General features: G+C 36.2%; 2 protein-coding genes across 9 annotated transcripts in view; one reads left to right on the top strand and one right to left on the bottom strand.

Moving 5' to 3' along the window:
* Nucleotides 1-2,905: 2,905 nt before the first annotated feature.
* On the bottom strand, nucleotides 2,906-20,649 carry LOC124156463. 8 transcript variants are annotated; one of them, XM_046531032.1, is made up of 10 exons: nucleotides 20,326-20,649; nucleotides 20,076-20,235; nucleotides 12,552-12,643; nucleotides 12,160-12,437; nucleotides 11,279-11,326; nucleotides 11,085-11,159; nucleotides 9,541-9,711; nucleotides 9,233-9,314; nucleotides 5,993-6,151; nucleotides 2,906-4,483 (listed from the first exon to the last, which is right to left on the bottom strand). In XM_046531032.1, exons 2-10 carry the CDS (start codon nucleotides 20,138-20,140, stop codon nucleotides 4,170-4,172), a joined length of 1,284 nt encoding a protein of 427 aa, XP_046386988.1. In that variant the 5' UTR covers nucleotides 20,141-20,235; nucleotides 20,326-20,649; the 3' UTR covers nucleotides 2,906-4,169. The 8 variants fall into 8 exon arrangements, with proteins under 8 accessions (XP_046386988.1, XP_046386983.1, XP_046386987.1 ...); XM_046531027.1 differs by lacking the exons at nucleotides 20,076-20,235; nucleotides 20,326-20,649 and adding an exon at nucleotides 12,805-13,140 and having other exon boundaries at nucleotides 12,552-12,732; XM_046531031.1 differs by lacking the exons at nucleotides 20,076-20,235; nucleotides 20,326-20,649 and adding an exon at nucleotides 12,805-13,140 and having other exon boundaries at nucleotides 12,552-12,708.
* The window catches only part of LOC124156462 (erythroid differentiation-related factor 1), a 40,959-nt gene continuing 32,870 nt past the window's right edge, over nucleotides 13,253-21,341 (top strand). The window contains exons 1-5 of the mRNA XM_046531026.1: nucleotides 13,253-13,517; nucleotides 13,606-13,832; nucleotides 18,224-18,329; nucleotides 18,471-18,617; nucleotides 18,996-19,193. Coding sequence (XP_046386982.1) covers nucleotides 13,443-13,517; nucleotides 13,606-13,832; nucleotides 18,224-18,329; nucleotides 18,471-18,617; nucleotides 18,996-19,193 — 753 coding nt within the window. The 5' untranslated portion in view covers nucleotides 13,253-13,442. The remainder of the gene's footprint in view (nucleotides 13,518-13,605; nucleotides 13,833-18,223; nucleotides 18,330-18,470; nucleotides 18,618-18,995; nucleotides 19,194-21,341) is intronic.

Here is a 21,341-nt window from a genome sequence, read left to right as displayed (position 1 = left end):
TTCAGTGCAAAGGTCTTATTTTTGTCTAATTCAAAGTTTTGTTGTACAGAAAATGGTGGCTTTTGGTTTCTTCTCATCAATATGAAAGATTTCTCGTACGTTTTTTTTTATTTTCCCCAGTAATTTTGAGGGAAAAAAGTTCCCCTAAAATTGTGTGTTTTTCCTCATAAAACCAAGGATTTTTGCTTTCATCAACAGCAGCATAACAGTTGAGTGTTACAGCTTTGAAATTAGGTCAGGTATGCCATTATAATGGTTAAATTACCATTGGCATCAGTGTCAGTGGATGGCTGATTAGCTACCAGTGACGGAAACATTTCTTCATGTTTTTTTCTGCTCATTTTCTCTACTCCGACTCACCAAATTACACTACTGTTGGAGTGACAGCAATATCAAAATGTACTGAAATGGAAAAACCTGTCTTGTAAGTAACCAGTATTACCATCAATAATTTAATTAAATTCATGTATTGAGATCAAAGTTGGCCGGTAAAGTAGCACATCAGTGTCACTATGCAAATTGATTTTTCATCAAAATGAGCAAAAGTTTTTCCGTATTAATGTCGGACAAAATTAATAAAGATTATGTAAGGGTAAAAGTCAATAAGTTCACACCTCTGTGTGGAAACCTGGTCAGCATCTGTCATCGCCAGAAATTCCTTTAAGAATTCCACTCAAGCAGACTATTCTCTACATCTATGATATATCATTGATCATAGCAGGGGCGCAGCTAGGAATCAAGGCTAGGGGGTAAACTAATGCCGGGGTGTTTGGGAGAATGGAATACCCTCCAGGATAAGGGGTAGATGCAAGATTAATAAATTGCGGAAATTTAATAAAAGTGATCCAAAATGGATTAAACTTAAAAATTTCTCTGGGCTCTGGGGGGGGGGGGTGGTTTTATCACCCAAAAACTGCGCCATGCGCCACTGGATCATAGTGGTGAATAAAATCAGATGGGATAAGTTTTTGAGTACCTTAATTTAAATTTCTGAAAATTTTGATATTTTTTTAAGGAAGCAGAGAAGCTATGACCTCATCAAGTAGCTGACTAGAATAGTGTGCCGAGTAAAGTCCTTTCTTTAGAACTTGAGAGGCATGCTAACATGTATTTCATTGTAAAGTTAAATGATGGGACCGTTTGTGGCTGCTAGAGGCCTACATGCAGGTCAAAAACCCAGCTATTCCGCACCCATGTCCATTGCTGTGACTGTCCGCCTCAACTCTAAAATACCACATGCCCGCTTGCTCATGCTAGTGAGTAGCACTCACTCGTTCACCTAGTAGTCAGCGCTAGTGTTCGTTGATGAAGGGGGGGTGGTTATTTTCTTTTGTTTGGCCTTGATGCTTGGCTTACACTCTGCGATGAGAGATGAACTCTGAGGACACTTTGGAAATGGTATTCATCAAAAATTCACCATTTGCTTCAGTTTGCTTCTCTCCCTAATACCCAGTTCATTTCCAAATGGATTCACGTTCATCTGTAGGTCTCTGGTGGGTACTTAGGAGTTTATCCATGGTGCATTGTAATATTTTATTCATAACCATGTGTTTGTAATCAATAGCTTTTGTGGCATTACCTTTTATGTGGTATGTGATATCACTAAGACTAGATCACATTAAGCTGAATTACAATCCATTTCTGTTTGCTGGGATTAATCTTTGTTGTTTGGTTGTATTGACCTCTGTCTTCAATTATCATAGCAATGTTTTGTTAGACCAGCCATGTCTTAACTTTTTGTGTGACTGCTCACCCAAATGAGCCATACTCATGGTTATTTGCAATGCTTTATTTAGAATGTTCCTCTTGTAAATATTCTGGAGTAAAGCAGTGAGAAAGATGTCTTATATTGTCTCCCTGCTTGTAAAGTGGTTTGGACTGCCTTTCTGATGGATTATTCTCAAATGTAATCAAGAACACCATAGGTTCACTGTATATTTGGTCTCAACTGCAATCTGGTGCATTGCAAATGTACAAAAGTGTTAGTGTTTTGGGTGTCTACCTATTTCTTTGTAGACGTAGGTATCTCTTTGTAAATATCTTGTTGAGGCTTATGTGAAGTGATGGATGTGTTGATCCATTTTTGTGGGGTTCCTGCAGTCTCTTACAAAATTCACTCTGGACCATCAGATGTCCGCTGAGATCAACAGTGAGCTCAACTGTTGTCCATGTAACATGGATTTACTCAGAGCAATGCAGCAAGGGATAGAACACATATTTGTTTGCTATGTAATTAGTCTTTTATCTGTTTTTACAGCTCAGTTTATGTACATAGCCCGAAGATCTTTTCTTGTGATGAACTTGTGTATGATTCTCTTGCTGATTAGGATGATAGGAGTAGTGGATCCTTATGTTAGAATGGTATAGATAATTTTTCAATGAAAGAGTGTTCTTCCTTTTTATAGAACCAAGTGCTCAGCATTCTACAACTTAAGTGTGTGTATGAATTGTTGTATATTGTGCAGTCATTATGCGATTAATGCTTCAGATCATATGATTGGGAAGGGAGGATTTAGTAGTTTGATGATGTTTTCTTGCAGACATGTTTGATTAACATTAGACATTTGATCAGTTTAGTGTGTGTAGACCTGCATGTAAGGGAGTTTCAATGTCCTAACTCTGGATGAATGGAATTCATTGTCAGCATTAGATTTTCCCAAAAAGAATAGAGGATATATTCTAGATTGATTTGTCTTCCTGATGGGGAGGTATATAAAATCTGTTAACTTTTTTATTTTATTAACTGTGTCAGTAAAGATGTACTTATTGCTTTCATGGAAGCCTGTTAAGTTTTACCTTCTAGCTAGTCTGTCAGGCTGGTGTTTCTTTTTATTATTCTAAAGGTTCATTTGAATAATTGTATATTTTAAAGTCTTGTGCTCCTCAGTGCAAACTCAATGCCAAATAGATGCAAATATTTTTATTGTAATTGGCTCTAGGGCAATATTGTAACACAGTACATTCACAGAAGTATGTACCTTATTAAATAAATGTCAACATTTCTTAAATGTGGTACATTATTCAAAAATGGCCCTTAAGGTTCCTTTAGTTAAAATAATACTTTTTTCTAACAAACCTCTGTAGGTTGAAGATAATTTTTGTAAGTAGATTTTTCACATCACCAAATTTTAATTACAATTCACCTATAATTGTCACAGTATTTGCATTATTAAACTTTATTTGGCTATACCAGCAGCCATTTGTATTTCTTGGGAAAGCGAATTTAAATAAACATGTTACAAGTTCAACCACATAAATATCACTATGACTAAACATGTCGTTCATGAACATATAAGGCATCATACATTATAACACCTAATTACAAAAGGAAGGACACATTCTTCTAAAACTTGAACAACATTATGAGCTAAGTCAAACAGTAATTTTAAACTGATAACAATAAGGTAACGTTTCTCAGAAACCTTGTACAACTCAACAAGAGAAACTAATGTCACGCTCATGTTATTTATACATGTCTAGGGATTACGGATAGTGCATTACACAACCAGTGAGTTAACCCGATTGTCTACTTCTTAGAGTCTATGTATATTTTTTTCATGGAATGTACAAAAAATAATGTAGAACAAATGGACCCAAGAAGACAGCAGCTGTGTAATGCAATATTTATATTATAAAAAGGAATAAATTAAATCGTATTTACAATTTTCTATATAAATACATTTTACATGGATGACCATGAGTATTTAAAAAACTTATAGGGTTTAGTCTCATGCTTGAAGACTCTATTTCGTATTTTCCGTTTATTATGTCCACAGGTGTTGATTAAAAATTCTAGAGCATGAGTAGGGCACCCTAATGCACACTGATAGTAGATTCATAAGAAGAATATCAGAAGTAAAAGCACTACTATTCAATGTCTTACTCCAATGTCTTTCTTTAAATTAGATCTACAACTCATGCATATTTGTATTAGAAGTCAAAACGTTCTTATCAGTTGTGCTGAACATAAGCTGATCCAAATATGTACTACAGTGATTTAGTCATTACTTTGTGAGACCAAACACTTAAAATTACTGGTAAGTTTTGATTTGGGTGCTGATAACTGTTACTGAGGTGGTTATGATCTGAAAGAACCCTCATTTCTTGAGAAGGTATGATATAATTCAAAGAGAGTAACTCATTCACTTGGAATACAACTTCTGTTTTGGCTACGAGAGACGTTTTGCCGAGGGACGCTGGAAAAATTGTATAGCGGCCGGGCTTGGCCCACCCCTCAGGCGCCGAGTTTCCTCCACCTCTATCTCAACTTCTATGGAGTCACTATGACTTCCGTAGTCACCCATAGTTCCAGCATCACTTCTCTCAGTTGCAATGCCCTGGTCCTCCCCATCACTGCCCACCAGCAGGACACTGTCTTCAGAACTGCGGCGGTTGTGATGCAGACTGTGGTGATTATGGTGCAAGTTGCACCGACCACCAAGCAAAGGAGGACTGAGGAGCGCAAAAGGATTGCTGCTACGGTCTGAAAGGAGAAGAGATGGTCACATGGACTGGATGGAGACTTGGCTTTTGAAATAAACTGTATAATCAGTGTGAGTAATCATACTTTCTTTTGATACAGTTGTCAACATGCACAGATAATGTGAGAAATAATTCACTTATTAGTAAATTGAAAGTTACTGGTGATTTTCCGCAAGTTTAACTTCACAATCAGTTTCAAATTTTCAATACATTATGTATTATAATAGAAAAAAATTAGTAATTAGAATTCATAAGAAGTAGATTGAACTTGAAGATTTAAAAAAAATGTACTGACCCATCTGTTGTAGAAATATGTCTGTTGGAATTCCACCAGATTAAGCCTAATATAATTTTCTAAATTCACTTAAAATAATGAATTAAATAATAATTGCCTGCCAAACCGGAGGTCACCGGTTTGAGTCCTGCCTTGGTGTCCAAGGCACGGGAAATTTTGAATGTGTTTCGTCTAACTTATAAACATGCTAGTAATTGGGGGAACTTGTTAGCATTGGAAAAATTATTTTTATTTTATGTTTGTTTCAGAATAAAAGTATTCTAGCATAGGCTTGGAGGGCAGGTGACAAGTCATATTCAATTTTGCCACTGCAGTTGTCTAAGAAATTTTCTGTCAATATTGCATGTCTGAAATGATATGCTGTCACATCAGATTATATTTTTTGATTTGGTAATGCTTTCACATGATGAAGCAGTTAACAACTTGCTTCCATATCATGCGTACATGCTTTTCACAAATAGACTGCAAAGTTTCATACTTCAGAGGGTTTTACCCCGGCTTAAATGTAGGACCTTCAGGTTAGCAGTTAGGTACTCTATTCATTAGGCTACCATGTTTTCTGAATGCCATAAACTAGGGTAACTCTCTAATTGTAAGTAGGAGTAATGTGCTCTGTGAATAGGAATAACTAGTGAAAAAATCCAATTGAATTAAAAAAACAATACATGACTGCAAATTATTCATCAGGAAGAAAATTCTGGTCACATATACATACTGTTTAATGTAGCATCAGTGAACCAAAACCTCAAATTTCATGGATGAACAAAATGCCCTCCATTTCCAGTCAAAACTTCCATAAGTATTTAGCCATAAGCACTTGCAAAAATGTATCATTAAAATGATGGTTTTCTTCAATAAATTTGAAAAAAAAATTAATTGATATTGAATACCTAACATTGTAGCTGATTGGTCCCAAATGTGAAGTTTCAAAAAAATATATGCATCATAAGAAATCATCATCTGCATATGTCCCCGGAACATCATAAGCCAAGGTACTTACTTTCATTTGAATAGTTGTCAATAATTGTGAGATTCACTTGACACATACAGTCCGTGACTGGAAGTCAAGATCTGGTTATTTTCACAAAACTAGTCAAAGGATGGTTCATTTATGGAAAAAAGGAGAAGTTAACGGGTTATCTAATATTACCTTTGTGATCATAACACTATAAATAGTCCTACACTAGTCCTAAACACTATAGCTATATTGTATACCTTTTCCACTATCACTGACAGGCCTCCTGTGTGGTCTAGGAGTTATATTCAGCCGTGCAGACACAGCATTCAAGCGGGTGCTCATGGATGAAGTGGATGTCGTTTGGTGCAGGTGACTGTTTGAAGTTGGCTCCGAAAAAGTGGCTGTGTTCGAGAACTCTGGGTAGGCAACATGGGTATAAATGAATTGGGTGAGTTAAAAGGACATCAAGTGACTATTGCTTCAGATGAAAAAGTAGAGGTCATGGATTGAAACAATAACATTTCACAGGATAAGGGACACTTAGGTAAACACCAAAAATAATTATTTACATATATAAGAACATATGTACATATTTGAGAAAGGAAAACAACTCTTGCCTTTAACACACTGTGAAACAAGGCAAGAACTTTTCCCCTTATTCTCAAGGTAACCAGCCACAATACATTTGTTTACTTCACATAATTCTTTGAATGCTTTATATGCAAGTTGATACTTTCACTAATCCATGAATTAGTATCTGTCCTTGCTGAAATAATATCCAGGTTGCTCATTGAAATTTGACAATGTGCTTTATATAATGTAATCTAACTTGGTCAAACCAAATGACAAGGTTTATACTGGTCATGGAGATATATGTATATTGGAACTGGAAGCCTGAGAAATTAAATTTTGGTCAGGGAAAATCCTCAGAGGTGCAGCAAAAAGACAAAAATCGTGGTTGAATGCGTGGAGAATTGCTTCATTGGAGTTGCAAGGTGGTTATTTTGTTGCCGTCCTGGCGAGGAAGCACAGGTTAGCCCCAAATTGCCGTTACTTCTTTATTTCACAGAATAATTTTTCTTTCTGATCAGAAAGATTTAATCCAATAGCATAGTACAGTAGGAAAGCCATGCGATTCAACAAAAACTTGGGGGATTAGTCTGGGAACTAAATGAGACTTGGAGGCCATGAAACCATGAGAGTGGAGGCCATGCGCTAGGCTTAGATTGCTCGAGCAATTAAGAAAAGATATCTTTCAGAGCTACTCAGTGAACATCATATTAGGTCCTCATTGTTTTTAAGTCTGGCAGAAACGATGACATAAGAGAGATATTATGCTGAATGGATAGGTATAGGAATTCGTTTCTCCTCCAATCAATGAATAAACGGTAGGTGTGAATAGGTGCAGTCAAAGTATTGCAACGTGCATTAACTCCTTTTCTTCTATTTTATTTTTTTAAGAGCTGATGACCTAACACCCTCACTGCATGCCTATTTAGGCGTCTCGCAGGCAGTACGTACGTTTACAGCTTTCTGTATTTTTCCTTAATTCCTTACATATGACTGCTTTGCAAATTGAAATAAAGTGATGGAATTTAAACAATTTTGGACTGGACATGGGGACATAAGGAAAAATAAAAATGGAAAGCTGCTATGAAACATGAAAGATTGTCACCTTCTAGTGGTAACATTTGGATAACCCGATTAACATCAAAGATAAACTGTATTAGTTCCTTTGAAATCTTTTGTAATATGGCAGTGTTATGTTACATTTTTCTGGATTTTCCCTTTACTTTTTAGCTATAGAGGTTGTGCCTCCATATTTAAACTGATAGCTACATATTTAGATAGGTGCAGTGGTGAAGATGGATATTATTTCAGCAAGGACAGATACTAATTCATGGATTAGTGAAAGTATCAACTTGTATATAAAGCAATCAAAGAATTATGTGAAGTAAACAAATGTATTGTGGCTGGTTACCTTGAGAATAAGGGGACTAGGGAGTCCAAATCCAAAAATAAAGGTGACGTAAGAATGATCACAAACCCAGCATATGTTCCAAAACATACATCAGATGAGACTTCATGGGAGAAGAAAACTGGCAATTACATACTATTATGAATGAGAATAATGCATTGGCTCACAATTGATGCAGCATTTCTCCTAATTTAGTTAAATTTGTGTGGCTCTATTCAGGAAAATAATTACTAGGATACAGGAAATTCATCTCACTTAGGAGGCAACAGTTGGCATAACTGGAGGATAAGTGATTAAGGACATTGGTATGTGTATTTTGCCATACACGATGAGGACTGGCATGGGTCCAAAGTTAAGCAAGAAATAAAGATAAAAGTGGTACAATATATCGTAGCCTTTTTCTTGGGGAGCATGGTTGTAGCTAGGTGCAGTGGTGAAGATCTATGGGATTAAGAGAGTAAAACTGCAGCCCACAAGTCATAATAAAAATCAGCTGAAGGGTGCATATTTTTCTGCAATAGCCTGCCTCACTTACCCAGAAAAATGTAATTGTTGAGATACAAGAAGCAATTTCTATCAAGAAAAATTTATTGAGCTATAAGAATGCATAAGAGTTCCAAATAAGAATATGTAGGATATTTACATTCAATTATCACATATGTCAATTTCATGTGATCAAACTTCTATTTTTATTGAACTATCAAGGGGTTTTTCCAATCATTTTAACAAATATGTAAAGCTTAAATGGTGCTTAATGGTTTTCTTTAATGCTTTGAATAGCCATTTGAGAAAGTTATTTTTTCTTAATTTAGCAAAACCTTCCTTTGAAAGGAAAGCAGAATAGTAAGCAGTAGATTGCTCCAGGAATTTTCATGATCCTAATGCCTTTTTTAGAACTTTACTCAGTAATCTGTTATTTTACCTTGGATTTAAAAAAACTGTGAGGAAGTAAATTAGAGAAGGAAGGAGGAAGCAGGAATGACTGAGTGGAAATAGTTTGCAGAAATTAATCCTTTGGTTGAGTCCTAGGAAGAGGCAACAGAATTATTTTCTCCCCCCAGCTTTGGTGTTAAATGGTAATGTTTTTATAATGGCAGTAATTTTCTACGAGGGCAAAAGTAATTCCTATTATATTATCCCTATGTCCCCAAAATTAATGTATGCATTCCCCCAATCTGAGCAAGCTTCTATTACTGTGATGGGAGTCTAATTGCGTATAATAACAAAAAAACAAGTAAACCCCATCTTATTAAGGGAATAAAATGTTTTCATTTTAATGATAAGGCCACTGATGCTTTAAAAACTCAATAAAACCAAACTTACACTGACTCTAAAAAGTAAATATTTCTGCAAGCAAGATCAATATCAAAATTGGAACAGGAAGGTACTAAAAATTAGAGCTATTTACAAGATGCATTATTTCTAAAGCCATAAATGACCATAAAAAATTAGCCAGTAAAACATGATTGGCACATCAAACAGTTCACTCTCTGAGGTAGAAAGACATATGAGCACTCACCTTTTTCATTTGAGGGACTCTTGGAATGACGAGGAGATATCTGCCTGGAAGGAGAACGACCTCCGAACATTGGGTTCCGGTCCTAGCAAGAAAAATTGAGTGAAAATTTGGGCATGACTTCTTTGGTGATGGAATATCCATTGCAATCTGAGAGGCAAATGATGACCTCTTCAGTGGGTGAGGTGAATCAAAGTACGTATCAAAAAGTGTTAAGTTAGAGAGATTTCGCTAATTTCTTAACAAAGTCCCGCATCAAAAAAGTAAGAATAAAAAAATATATATCATAGAGTCTAGGGCATTGTACTCACAGGACTGAAGTCACTATCATCTAAGACTGGCGATGGAAACCGGAAAACCTTGAAATTTGGTGATTTTGGCCAAGAGGTTGGTGGTGGACTTCGAATGAGATGCTCATGTATTTCAGGGAGTGTTAGGGGGTCCTCGTCATCCAAGCCACCTCCACTGCTAGAGAGCCCATCCTGAGGGACAATGCAATTGTCAGTCATCAGATGCATGCTACGCATCAAATCTCGTGGCTTATTGCCATTTATAATCTAAAGTATGTCATCTAACTAACTTGCAGGTTTCACTGGTGGTATCTCGCACCACCTCGATAGCTGTGCACAGTGGTGCAGGGAGGGGGGGTTTTGGGGGGATAACATCCCCCACCCCAGAGCCGAGAGAAATATTTAAGTTAATCCATTTTACTTAATTGGATTAGTATTACTTGCAGGATAGTGTTAGGATTAATCAAATATCCCTCAGAAAGCTGAAAAACTTGCCATTTTGAACCCATAATCTTAAAATTTTTCTGAGGGCCCCAGCAACGCCTATTTACCCTGGTGGGTATGCAATACCCCAACACCCCTAAGTATTACTTGTGCCTAAAACCCCCCCCCCCCCAGCCTTAATTCTTAGCTGCGCCCCAGGCTGTTCAAGATTCTCCCTTTCCGACTGTTCTAAACGTACCCTAACAAGGGCAGGGGCAGAATCAAGGTCACTACATTGGGATGCAGCAGACTATTGTGCCTTGGTGGTATGCAATACCTCTCAGCAATAATGTGATTAAGGTCTCATATGTCAAGAAAAATTGCTTTTGGTTATTAATTATTAAAAAAAATTGTTTGTTGAGGTGGTTAAATAAAAACATTCATTATAGATCCATCAATAAGGATACCATATTTTCAATTTTTCCAGAAATTATGGGGTTAGGGATGAGAGAGGGGTGGTGACCACCAACCCCCTCATTCCACAGATGAACCATGGGGGATTCATTGTGCTCAAAGCAGCGTAATTTTTCTGTAATCCTTTCCTAAATCCAGCCCCTCTTAAGGACGCATAGTAAAAAGTCTATCGCCATTGGACCTGTCCCCTGGAAATGTAACCAGGTGAGGTCGGGAGACTGAATCCACCGTCATTATTTCTCTATTTTCTTTCTCAAAGTTTTGCTTCAAATATTTTATTATGTCATACTTCAATGCATTGTTGATAAAATAAAACAGTTTGTTGCTGTGAGTTGCATACATTATCGACGTGGCAAGTGCATGTCAGTATGTGGAAGAAAACAGCCCCATATACACACTCTTGTCAGACAGTGGGTATTGAGAAGATGGGAAGCACTGATATTATGGTGTACGCGGTACATTCTTTGTGAGGAACTTTATACAGACATAAAAATTGAATTTTGGGGACATATAATATTGTTGACCAGAGTTAATGGCCGGACCTCATGACAGAATTTTTTACTCTGTCCAGCATAAACCCAATTTTTTCACTGATTAAAAAGACTAAAATCATTCCTGAAAACACTACTCAGCCTCATGTTTTGTTAATTACCTTACTAATTACTAACCTGTGACATCAGAGTTGTAGCATCAGACTCAGATTCATCAGCACAGTCGGCAAGGCTTTCCCTACTAGCCAGAACCTATAGTTCAAAATTTGAGGCACATTATTTTGAGAAAATATTTTCCAATGCATCAGAGATCTTAATTACATGACGGTACATTCTATTTACATGCACAAAGGTAAAAAGTATGATTTTACATCTTTCTGAAACCTCACGGTGGAAGTTGGCCCCTGAAAACTTTGGCCCTGGCCAGGTATACAATCCAGTATACCAAGGTTAAGCACAGAAAAGCGGCATGAAACATCATGGGAGAAGAAAACTGGTAATTATTTGCATGAATGAGAATAACTTTATAAATCACACTTGATAGATATTCCACTTAATTTGGCTAAATTTGCATGCAAGAGAGAAGTCTAAGTATTTAATGTTATCATAAAAAGTGTTCATGCAACCAGTAAAAACACCTACTCAAAATGATTGCATGAACTGAATACCTTAAAATTAATTATTATATTTTTTCCACTGATGAACTGAAAATAAAAGTCACATAAGGAAAAAAATGGTAATTTTGACAGCACTTAACCTCTATATGAAATTCTAAAAAGGAAAGGGATTGCTTTTTAAGACCTTTTGGAGCATGTATTTCATTTCAGTCCACCTCTCACTTTAGGTGCATATCTCGAGATATGCTCGTACGTTGGGCCATTTTCGTTTCATATAGAGAAATAAGCCAGCAAATGGAGTCACTATTGGTGAAAGGTTTTGAATGTGCATGGTATACATCATCATATTGTATCCTCAAGTGAGGAAGTGAATATGATGAAAATTATAAGATTACTGAATTTTCAGCGGTAATACAGTTTCCATCACACATTTAACAGCTCCAGTTAGTCTCTCTTTGCAATCAATTCCTAGTTCTGACTTCAATAGCCCATAAAATGTTGCCAATGTGCACAGAGATACAATTGAGAGGACACTATTTATTCCATCTTCTAATCCTCCAAATAAGTTAACACTTCCATAAAATTCCCCCAATTCCAATATTTAAGAAATAACAAGATTAGGAGATTCACATTACCTGCAAGAAAGGGTTATCTTGACGAGATAAACGCAGAGCTTCCATATCCTGATCAATGTCCCGTGTCCTTCCAGGTGTCAAAGTCAATGCAGATGGTGCTGATGACCCTCCGATACTTAGCAAACAAGGTTGGACTAAGATGTCCACATCAACAGCTTGGACAGAAAGAGTTGAGGGTACTCTTCCACCCACAGGTCCATCCCCACTCACACTTCTCGCCTTCGCCCCTCTTAAGCTGCAAAATCCCCTCAAGTTGGAGGATGTGAGACCTGACTGAGCTGTAAACGAGAAGCCATAAATTCCCAAAACATGTCCACTGAATAAAGGAATTAAAAATAAAATTGTGAGGAGAATGAAAAATGTCATTGAGAAAGACTTTTTAGGTGACTTACCTTCATAAGCAAAGTTGTGGTCCATTTCTCTGAAGGCACTGTCCTCAAAGTTCAGCCTATTTCCAGCACTTGAAACCTCAGGATCTGATTTCCTTTTAAATATTTTAGTGAAGAACATAAAAGACTTTTTCTTAAAATGAGAGCTCTGATGTTCAGTCTGTGAAACATGAAGCATTATAACCTTAAAAATAAAATAACTTTAGAGAGTAAATCCCATTAATGAACAATTATTAAAATTTGAAAACAAGCCAACCATTTCAACTTTTAAAATCCTCTATTTCTTACATGCTGTTTAGGAAACGTTTCCTCTCCTGATTAAATTATTGATGTCCATTGGATATGACATGGATTTTCAAAGGAGTCTTTGTCATAAGCCAATAAATTAGATCTAAAATAAAATTCCCTTTCTACCATATCAAAATATATAGGATTTTGTTCAGTTATAACTAAAGGCTGCATCACAAAAGAAGATGAGAAATGATAAGAAATAAATAAAGGAATTATAGCCTCATGAACACTACAAGGCAATTACAGAATGAACTGCGATTGAAATTAGAAACAAATTAAAATATATCCTGTCTGTCATGGTTGCCTACATACAGGGGGTTGTTTTCCTATCGTTTCGTATATCTGTTCCAGGTGGCTCTGCTATCAATCGAAAACAAATGAATTGATTTTATTTTCCGTCCGCAGCAACATGATTTGTAAACATGTTGATCGATGAATTTGGTTGTGAAAAGCCTTCGTGCGATTAAATAGAGATGATAGACCAAATAATCAGGGTTAAAATTCAGATATATTTTGAAATCGTTCAGTGCTTTTCGATGCTTTGAATTTGTAATTCCTTGTTGGGTTAAAAGTATCTCTGCGAATGAAGAACACGCGACGAAAATGGATCAAAAATCACCTCAAGATTCTCGAGAGAGCGGACTTCGGAAGGACAGTTTATGTGATAACAGTAGAGAGGTAGAATCTTACTCTAATAATTATCATGACAATGTAGATTACGTCCTCAATCGCTGAGTAATTGTGAACATGCTTAACTTAACTTCAGGAAGAAGAAAAGAGACTCTCTGATGGAGAATCATCTTCCGTAGAAATGCATTTGCATCCTATCAAATCTACGGCAGTGGTGAAGTATTCTGCCTCAGAATCACCGGCTCATTTTGCTAAGTTACAGTGCAATACCGACTTGAACATGCCTCCTTCCAATTGGCTCAGTAGTGCAGCAGAACCTTATGGGCTTCACTACTTTCCATCACATTCAACAGGATTTTCGAGGTTAGTGCTACCGAAATCGCCCTTTACACCTGTATGGCCTTCATTCAACTCATATGCGAACGAATGAATGTTTTCTTTGTTGGCCGGCAACTAATAACTGGCTCGTAGCGTGTGTAAATGGTGAAAATGGCTCTTAGAAATGTTATATTCTTCAGGTTTTGATGCTGATGCAATCGTATGTGTGTTGGAGTTAAAGGCCTAATGTCATTAGTAGGTGAATATTGTTGCTGTGCTGGGTTGAGGGCTTACCTCTTGAAGTTCAGTACACCCGTTTCAAATTGTTATAAACAGCACTCCTATACCATGCGATGGATTATCATGATCAACTTAAAATTACCATATTTTATCTATACATTAGGGTAAAGTGTTGGTTTAAAAAAAAGTTGGACGAGACTAACCTGTTAAGGCAATACTTTAATATACGCGCTAATGATTGTGTAATTTCTGTCTTCTCTGTGTAAAGGTTTGATTTTAGTTCACATTTAAAATGAAAAGAGTTCTCCCTGACCGCTATCGTCGGTGAAATTTACTCATTTTCATATGGCACTTGACGCAGACAAATGGAGGAGTTTCCTTCAAGCTAGTCCTCTCACATTCGTAACCCTTTTGATTCACTGAATGGACTTATAAGCATACCTTATCCATCAATTATTGGTACATATCTTAGTATGGAGTGAGAATATACAGAATATATGCATCGTAGTATATTTAAGTAATATCGCCTTTATGAAATATTTCCTTGCAGACTTCAATGCTTTTTATCTGACACTCAACATACTTAATTTCATTGCTTTGAATTTCGAAATAAATTGAAATTGTTGTCCAGCTAAGTTAAGGGAAAAGGCCTTTCTTTCTCAACAGTTTCCATAACCCTTTCGGCTAGACTCTTCTCTCGATGGATCCCAAGCAAGACCACCAATTGCCCACCAATATAAGAAAAAAATTCAGGTGAAAGTTGCAGCCTGGTAGTTGCAGCAATTCTGTTAGAATCCTCTCTGTAGAATCTTGGATTATATGATCTATGCCATGTTTCATTACGATATTTACGTTTCTCGTCACTCATTTTTATGTATCGACTGACAATAGATATTTCAGTAAAGTCTCCTTTCTTCTGTCTTGTCTTGAGGTCTTGAAAATAGCTCCACTCCTTGAAGGGGAGACACCCCTCCACAAGCGAAGCACCTGAAAATCAGCTGGTGACGTACAATGTCGTAGCTAGGTGCTTGGGAGTGTGGCAATCGGAGTCACGGGGGGTTCCAGCCCCTCCCTCCGTCCTCCTAGAAAGATGTGAACTGTTTAAGCAAGGGAGTCCTTAGAGGAGGCCCAATTCCATTCCATAGAAGGGTGATTTCTGTTGCCACTTGGGTGACATTTTAATCAGCTTTCAAAAATGTCCGCAGCGCAGTGATGAGTGTAATGCGATCCACTTTTTTTCCAATAATTTGCATTATGGTATTTTCAAAGTCGAGGAATAGAATTGAAGAGTTATGAATTTGATAAATCACATCATCATAAATGTAAATTTTGGTAAACACCCCTAATTATACCTTATTTCCCCATAAAACTCGGAAGAATCAATGTATTTAATGGATTGTTTGAAATTGGTTTATTGGGACAATGTTAAATTCTTAGTAGTATGAGATTAGAATTGGTGTATTATTTTTACCATGGTTGTCTTTTATGTTTCTAAACTTTATATTAGATAGATAGAAACTTTGTATGTACGTATTTGTTATTCATGTACATCTAATGCTGCCACCCAGGCAATAGTCTATGAGCAGCAATGTGTAATAGTAATAATAATATATTTTGTATTTGTGACATTGAATATTTTGTTATGTTGCTGTCAAAACACTTTGTTCTTGTAAATGTTCGTTATCATTTCTTTAAAACTTAAAAAATATATCTTTGCATCGATGATATTAAATACTTTGTTAAAAATTATATCAATTTGTCCATGAGTTATGTGAGTGATGACTTTTGTAAACCCATTTAAATGCGCGATGGGTGAAAACACTTCTTGAGGCAGACTTGAGGATCCTCTTTATAATGTTCGTGAGTTTAAGAATCAAAATTTTCAGCACTGGGGGAACAAGGGAGGAATGGGACAGTTCAAATTTTCCTCTCTTGGTTTAAGTTTTTTTAGCTCTTGCTTTACTCACATGTAGGAGAAACAGTAGCTGCATCCTCCTAAAATGGCTCCTGGCTCACTTAGTGTGAATGTGAGGTGAGAAGAGGATATAGGTTTTCACCAATTTTTGCAACTTTCGTGAGATACTTTGACTTTAAATTTCTATTACTTTAGTTATGACTTTGTCTCGCTGGAAACATTGATGAAAATGCATACCCTTCGGGTGTATAACTTCTAATTTTAATAAAATTTAGTAGCTTCTTAAAGCCTAATAGTACTTGTTAAATACAAAATGGCCCTTAAGGGAGGTCTGGGACATCAGATATGTGGAAGGAATGGGACAAAGTCCTACTCCTCCCAAGCACTATCATTTACATTTTTAAATTTTTATCTTATAAGGCATTTTAATTTTTAATTTTAGGAAATTATGCCTCATAAGTGGAGGGAAAAAATCCAGATATGGTACCAGAGCCATATTGTACCATTCTAGAAGCTGTGAAGATGGTTTGAAATGAAGGCAAAAGTGTGAGAGAGGTAGCATGAGTGGAGAATTCATCAAAATTTGCATTATCAAGACATTTAATGAAAGAATTTGCATCCAAGGACATTTGTGTCCAATTCCTCCCGGAATGAGGGAGGACTGGGACAAATGTTGTTTGTTCAGAAAATTCTAAGTTCCACAGAGCTCACCTATGTTAATTTCTTGAGGAATTTTCTATGGAATTTAGAGGGTTCAAGGCAACTAAGGATTGTAAAAAAATTGATTTACTTAAGCCCCTAATATTTTCATAAAAAAATGTATTCCAAAATGTGTCCCATTCCTCTCTAGTCTCCCCTATACAAAAATGTCAGAAATTATGGCCAGTTTTGCTGAAAATTTTAATTTATAAATTTTAATGAAGCATTTTACGAAAGATTATCTTCCCTCTCACTGTTTTGAAACGGAGTTGAGTGATTCTCAAGTTGCCTTGTTTTCTTTTTCAGAGTTAACTTATCAATTCCATGTCATATCCATGTTATTTTTCACTCCAAGATGTCTCTCCATGATTTGCGGTTTGTTTGATCAAAATATTGGTTAAAAGTGCGTGAAACACTTTAAAAAATGAATGCAACACTGGATGTTGCAAACATTTCACTCTAATTTTCCTATTAATTCAAAATCGACAAAACCCACTAAAATTTTGACGATAGTTTCACCAGTTTCCATGCTAATTTGTTCTATGAACACCACCATTGACCCACGGAATATCAAGCTTAGTGCTCACTCTAAAGATAGTTTATTGCTGATTTCACCTGTAAACCAGCCTTAAAGCTCAATTGAAGTTCTGTTAAGGTTAATTTTAAAAATATTTCTGGGGAAGAAACTCTCCCTCTTGAAGTGGAGGTGCCCCTGCAGTGGTGGCGTAACTAGGAATATGCCTTGGGGGGATGGGATGACCTGGGGCTGTGACCACCCCCTCCCCCAGGCAACGGGGATCCGGGAAAATTTTTGAAAAATGCCATGCCTGGAAATGCATTTTACATCATTTTGGCACTAAAAATTTAACTTTAAGCAGATGAAGCTATTAAATGCCAAAACTTGAAAATAGTTTAAAATATTTTTTAAATTTCTCTGAGGCTTTGGGGGGGATCTATCCCCTCATTCCCCCCATAGTTACGCCAATGGCCTGGAGGGTATGTGGTCCAGGCCCTCACCAGTCAAATTCCCTGGCTACACCCTTGGCGAGGTGGCTACCTTCCTTTGCGTGCGATGTATAAAATATTTAAAATGTTCACCTATGATTTCTCAAACATGCTGTGAGGCAGATTACTCAAGATTGTTACTTTTTGATAAATTTATTGGTCATAAAATTGAATAGTAAAATTTACTATAAATGTTTTCATTCTAAGCAATTTGATGTGGACTTTCTCTTCGATGTATTACACCACTGATCGTATTTAGTTTTGGTATTCATCTGTATCTATCTCAAAATACTTATTGTGGGCTTCACTGAATTCTTTGCGTAAGGTTTTGTGAAAATTTGCAATTATATAAGCTTGAAAAATGGAGATTTTTTTACTTTTCATATTGATAGAAATCTTATTTATTTTCTATTTCTAGGTTCATGTAGTGGGACTCTAATTTTCGTATTGTATTTAGAATGTAAGGATTTTATGAATTGATGCATCAAAATCTCACCAAGACTTCAAATGTATTAAAGGAAATTAATTTATCTGTCATAAATTCCCTGCACTTATATGTATTTAATTTTTCTTTTAGCTTCAAAATGGCCCATATGTTTCCAGATTGTGTTGGTGAGGTAGATGTGGTATCAGATGCAGAAAATATTAAAAAGCTACTTAAAATTCCGTACAGTAGAGGACCAGTAAGTTTAATTTACAATCTCTTTAAAATGCATGAGAGCCTATGAGCATATGAAATATACTAGCTGCATTTGAGTTGCTAAAAATTAGTTTTTATTTAGTTAGTATTAAATCCTTTATAAATGTTTCCTGTCACATTTCAGGTCAGTATGATGGTTCATAGGATTGAAAATACACTTCTGATTGATGAATTTGACATCCATAAACATCTGCTGATCACAGCTAAAAAAGAGTGGGAATGGCTGAAAAATTTCTTCTTCAATCATGTGCTCGCTTCACTTGATGACAAGGTAAGTGGTGCATATTTAAAAAAATATTTTTTACAGAGATAGTGTTGTGTGGATGTTAGTCAGATACATAAGTACATTTGGATTGTTGACCTTATTTTTTAATAGATTTAGATAACAAGAAAGAGTGACTGTTATTTTAGTAAGTCATTAATACAGGCCTTGATTTAAAAAATTGTAATGGTTTATTCTAGTCCTTGCAATTTATTGATAATCTCATTAAAGAAACTCTATTCTTGTCCAGTGGCAGATTTTGTAATGGCCTTATGCTTTGCGTATCAATAAGACTCTTCATTTAAGTATGTTTACCAACTTTGCCAGTACGTTATTTAAACCTCATACTCAATTTTTGATTATCTTGTTTATTGTCTTTGTTTTCAGGAGAAAGGTTTGTTGTATAGAAATAGAGCAAGAGGTGCTGTGCAACAAAGAAGTTTGGTCTCAAAGTTCTTGTTCCACAGCTTGGCAGCTGGCCCTGAGACCATCCCGGGTAACAAAGATGTTGATGTAAAAAAGACTAGCTATGAAAATGTGAAGGGCAATGAGGAAGCATCAGGTCCAGCGTTCACATCTGCTTCAGTAAGTTTTGTTTCTTTAATTCCGTGTGAGAACTTGGGTTTTATCTTTCCAAATTTTCCCTTCTTTCCTGGGAGTCATTTGGTGTAACTCTGTCACTTATTATACTTTTAAATATAAAATATCATGGGATATTCTTGTTTAAAATGAGTTTATTTAGCCTTTCATAGACCTAAGCCCACCTACTAGTATTGATCCATCTTCTCAAGTTTTTCCCCAGCACCATTGTGTTGGATTTATGCAGGAGATAGAGAAAAGCCAACCAAAATCATGTACCTTAATCTGAAAAATATTCATAAAGTGCCCCAACAGACGCATTCACCTCTTGTCACTGAGGTTGCACTCTGCCATTAAGATCAAGCCAATGTGTAGAATTGCTGCAGGCTATTATCAGATGCTATAGAGCATTTTTATAGTGTTAATTCAGTTCAGAAACTGGATGAATTTGAAATAAACTAGTAAAGTATTATGGGAGAGAGTTATCTTCCAATATTGCGCTAATTTTCTACAATTGTTACCCAAAATAGTGGAACTAGGTACTTAACCAATGTAATTTGGCACTATTTAATGATTGAGCTTCTAATAGTCATTTGGGGAACTTATTTGGTGGAAGGGCAAAGTTTTAAAAAGTTCGTCTTGGTTTTCGCTACATATGTTAGTTCTATTATGGAATTGTTTCTATGTTGGCATTAAGTATATTTTGGTGGTTATCAAATTTTTTATATGAATACTTCTTGAAAGTGAATACTTCCTAGGTTTTGTTATAAATTGCAGTTCTTGTTTGTGTAAATTTACCCATGATTAGTTTCAAGTTTGCAGTTATCACCTGACTTGAAATTTAGCCAGGGGGATCAATGCAATTTTGTTAGAAAAAATAGCACCTACCATGTGAATTTTTTCCTCCTTTGCCTTCTCCTCATGCCTGCATAGTGGAGTTGTAGAGAAGTCATTCTTCCTGCTGAAGATATGCTACCCTGGTAGTGGACCTTTTGGAGGTGACTTGAGTTATCCTGGATGGTGATAGGTTAATTGCTGGGCATGGTTCCTGATGTTTAAATGATGATCACATTTATAATTTCTTAAAACACAGTTATGATCAAATGAAAATAGCAATTTTCTTGACCTCCAAATGTACCTAAGAACTCCATGAATGATTCCACTAATTTACAATGGGAAACGTTGGTGATAAGTGATTGGTGTTGTGTTCCAGTACATAATCAATTTTGTCACTTTTTGTGTTGATTCCCGAATACTATGGGGATCAAGTAATAACTGTAGGTGGGTGCCAGTTGTAGTTTCCTGGCATGGAAACTGTTGTTGGGCGAGTTGGGAGTGGGCATTCTTAGGGGAGGCAGCTGATTGTAAGCTGAATCTTGGTAGGAGTGGGGAATTCAGTTCACCACTCTGCTGGCATGAGTCATTCTCTAGTAGAGATAGCTTCCTCGTGTTCAGCGCATTCAAGTCTGCTGCTGGGTCCCTTTATTAAACACTTGACAGAGTTTTACTTTTGAGAAAATGTTTGATTGTTTTATTTCTGTGTTAAAAAAAAACTGATGGATCGAAGATGAAGCATATGTGGTTATAAGAGGGAAGGAGATTTGTCTGTTGCCTATGTTTGCTCAACACATCTCGGAAGAAATACAGTGTAAAGTCAGCCAACTGATTAGATAAGATTAGACTGTGTGTTTTGGAGTAAGCCTGGGGAGTGTGAGGGGAAAGCCTTCTTGATTAGGCCATGATCTTGGGACTGGTAGAATCTCTTGGCTCGCTATGCACGAGTCCTAGAGTTCTGTGACCTCATGTGCATTGCTGGAATACATAAGTCCCCTTTTTCTATGACCCCAAAAACATTTTTATTGTTTTTTATTTCATGATAGTTAGCTAGTGCTGGCATTTGCCATGGATACAGTTTTTCTGTTTGGTGGTTTAGCACCATGAATATTGCTTGAGGTTGTCTTTTTGACTAGTTTTGATCTTTTTCTCTCTCAAAATATGCTTCCATCAAACTAGGAAAATATTTATTTCAGATCAAAATTATATTAGTAACCAGTTGTGGGAAAAAGCTGTTGCATTGCCATATCTTGAATGTTTTTTAATCACTCCATAAACTTGTTAAAAATTTAATTAGTTAATTTTACTGTGTCATTGTAA

Source organism: Ischnura elegans, chromosome 3 (assembly GCF_921293095.1).
Source record: "Ischnura elegans chromosome 3, ioIscEleg1.1, whole genome shotgun sequence".
Taxonomy (NCBI): Eukaryota; Metazoa; Arthropoda; class Insecta; order Odonata; family Coenagrionidae; genus Ischnura; species Ischnura elegans.
This window is presented reverse-complemented; position numbering and strand designations above follow the sequence as displayed.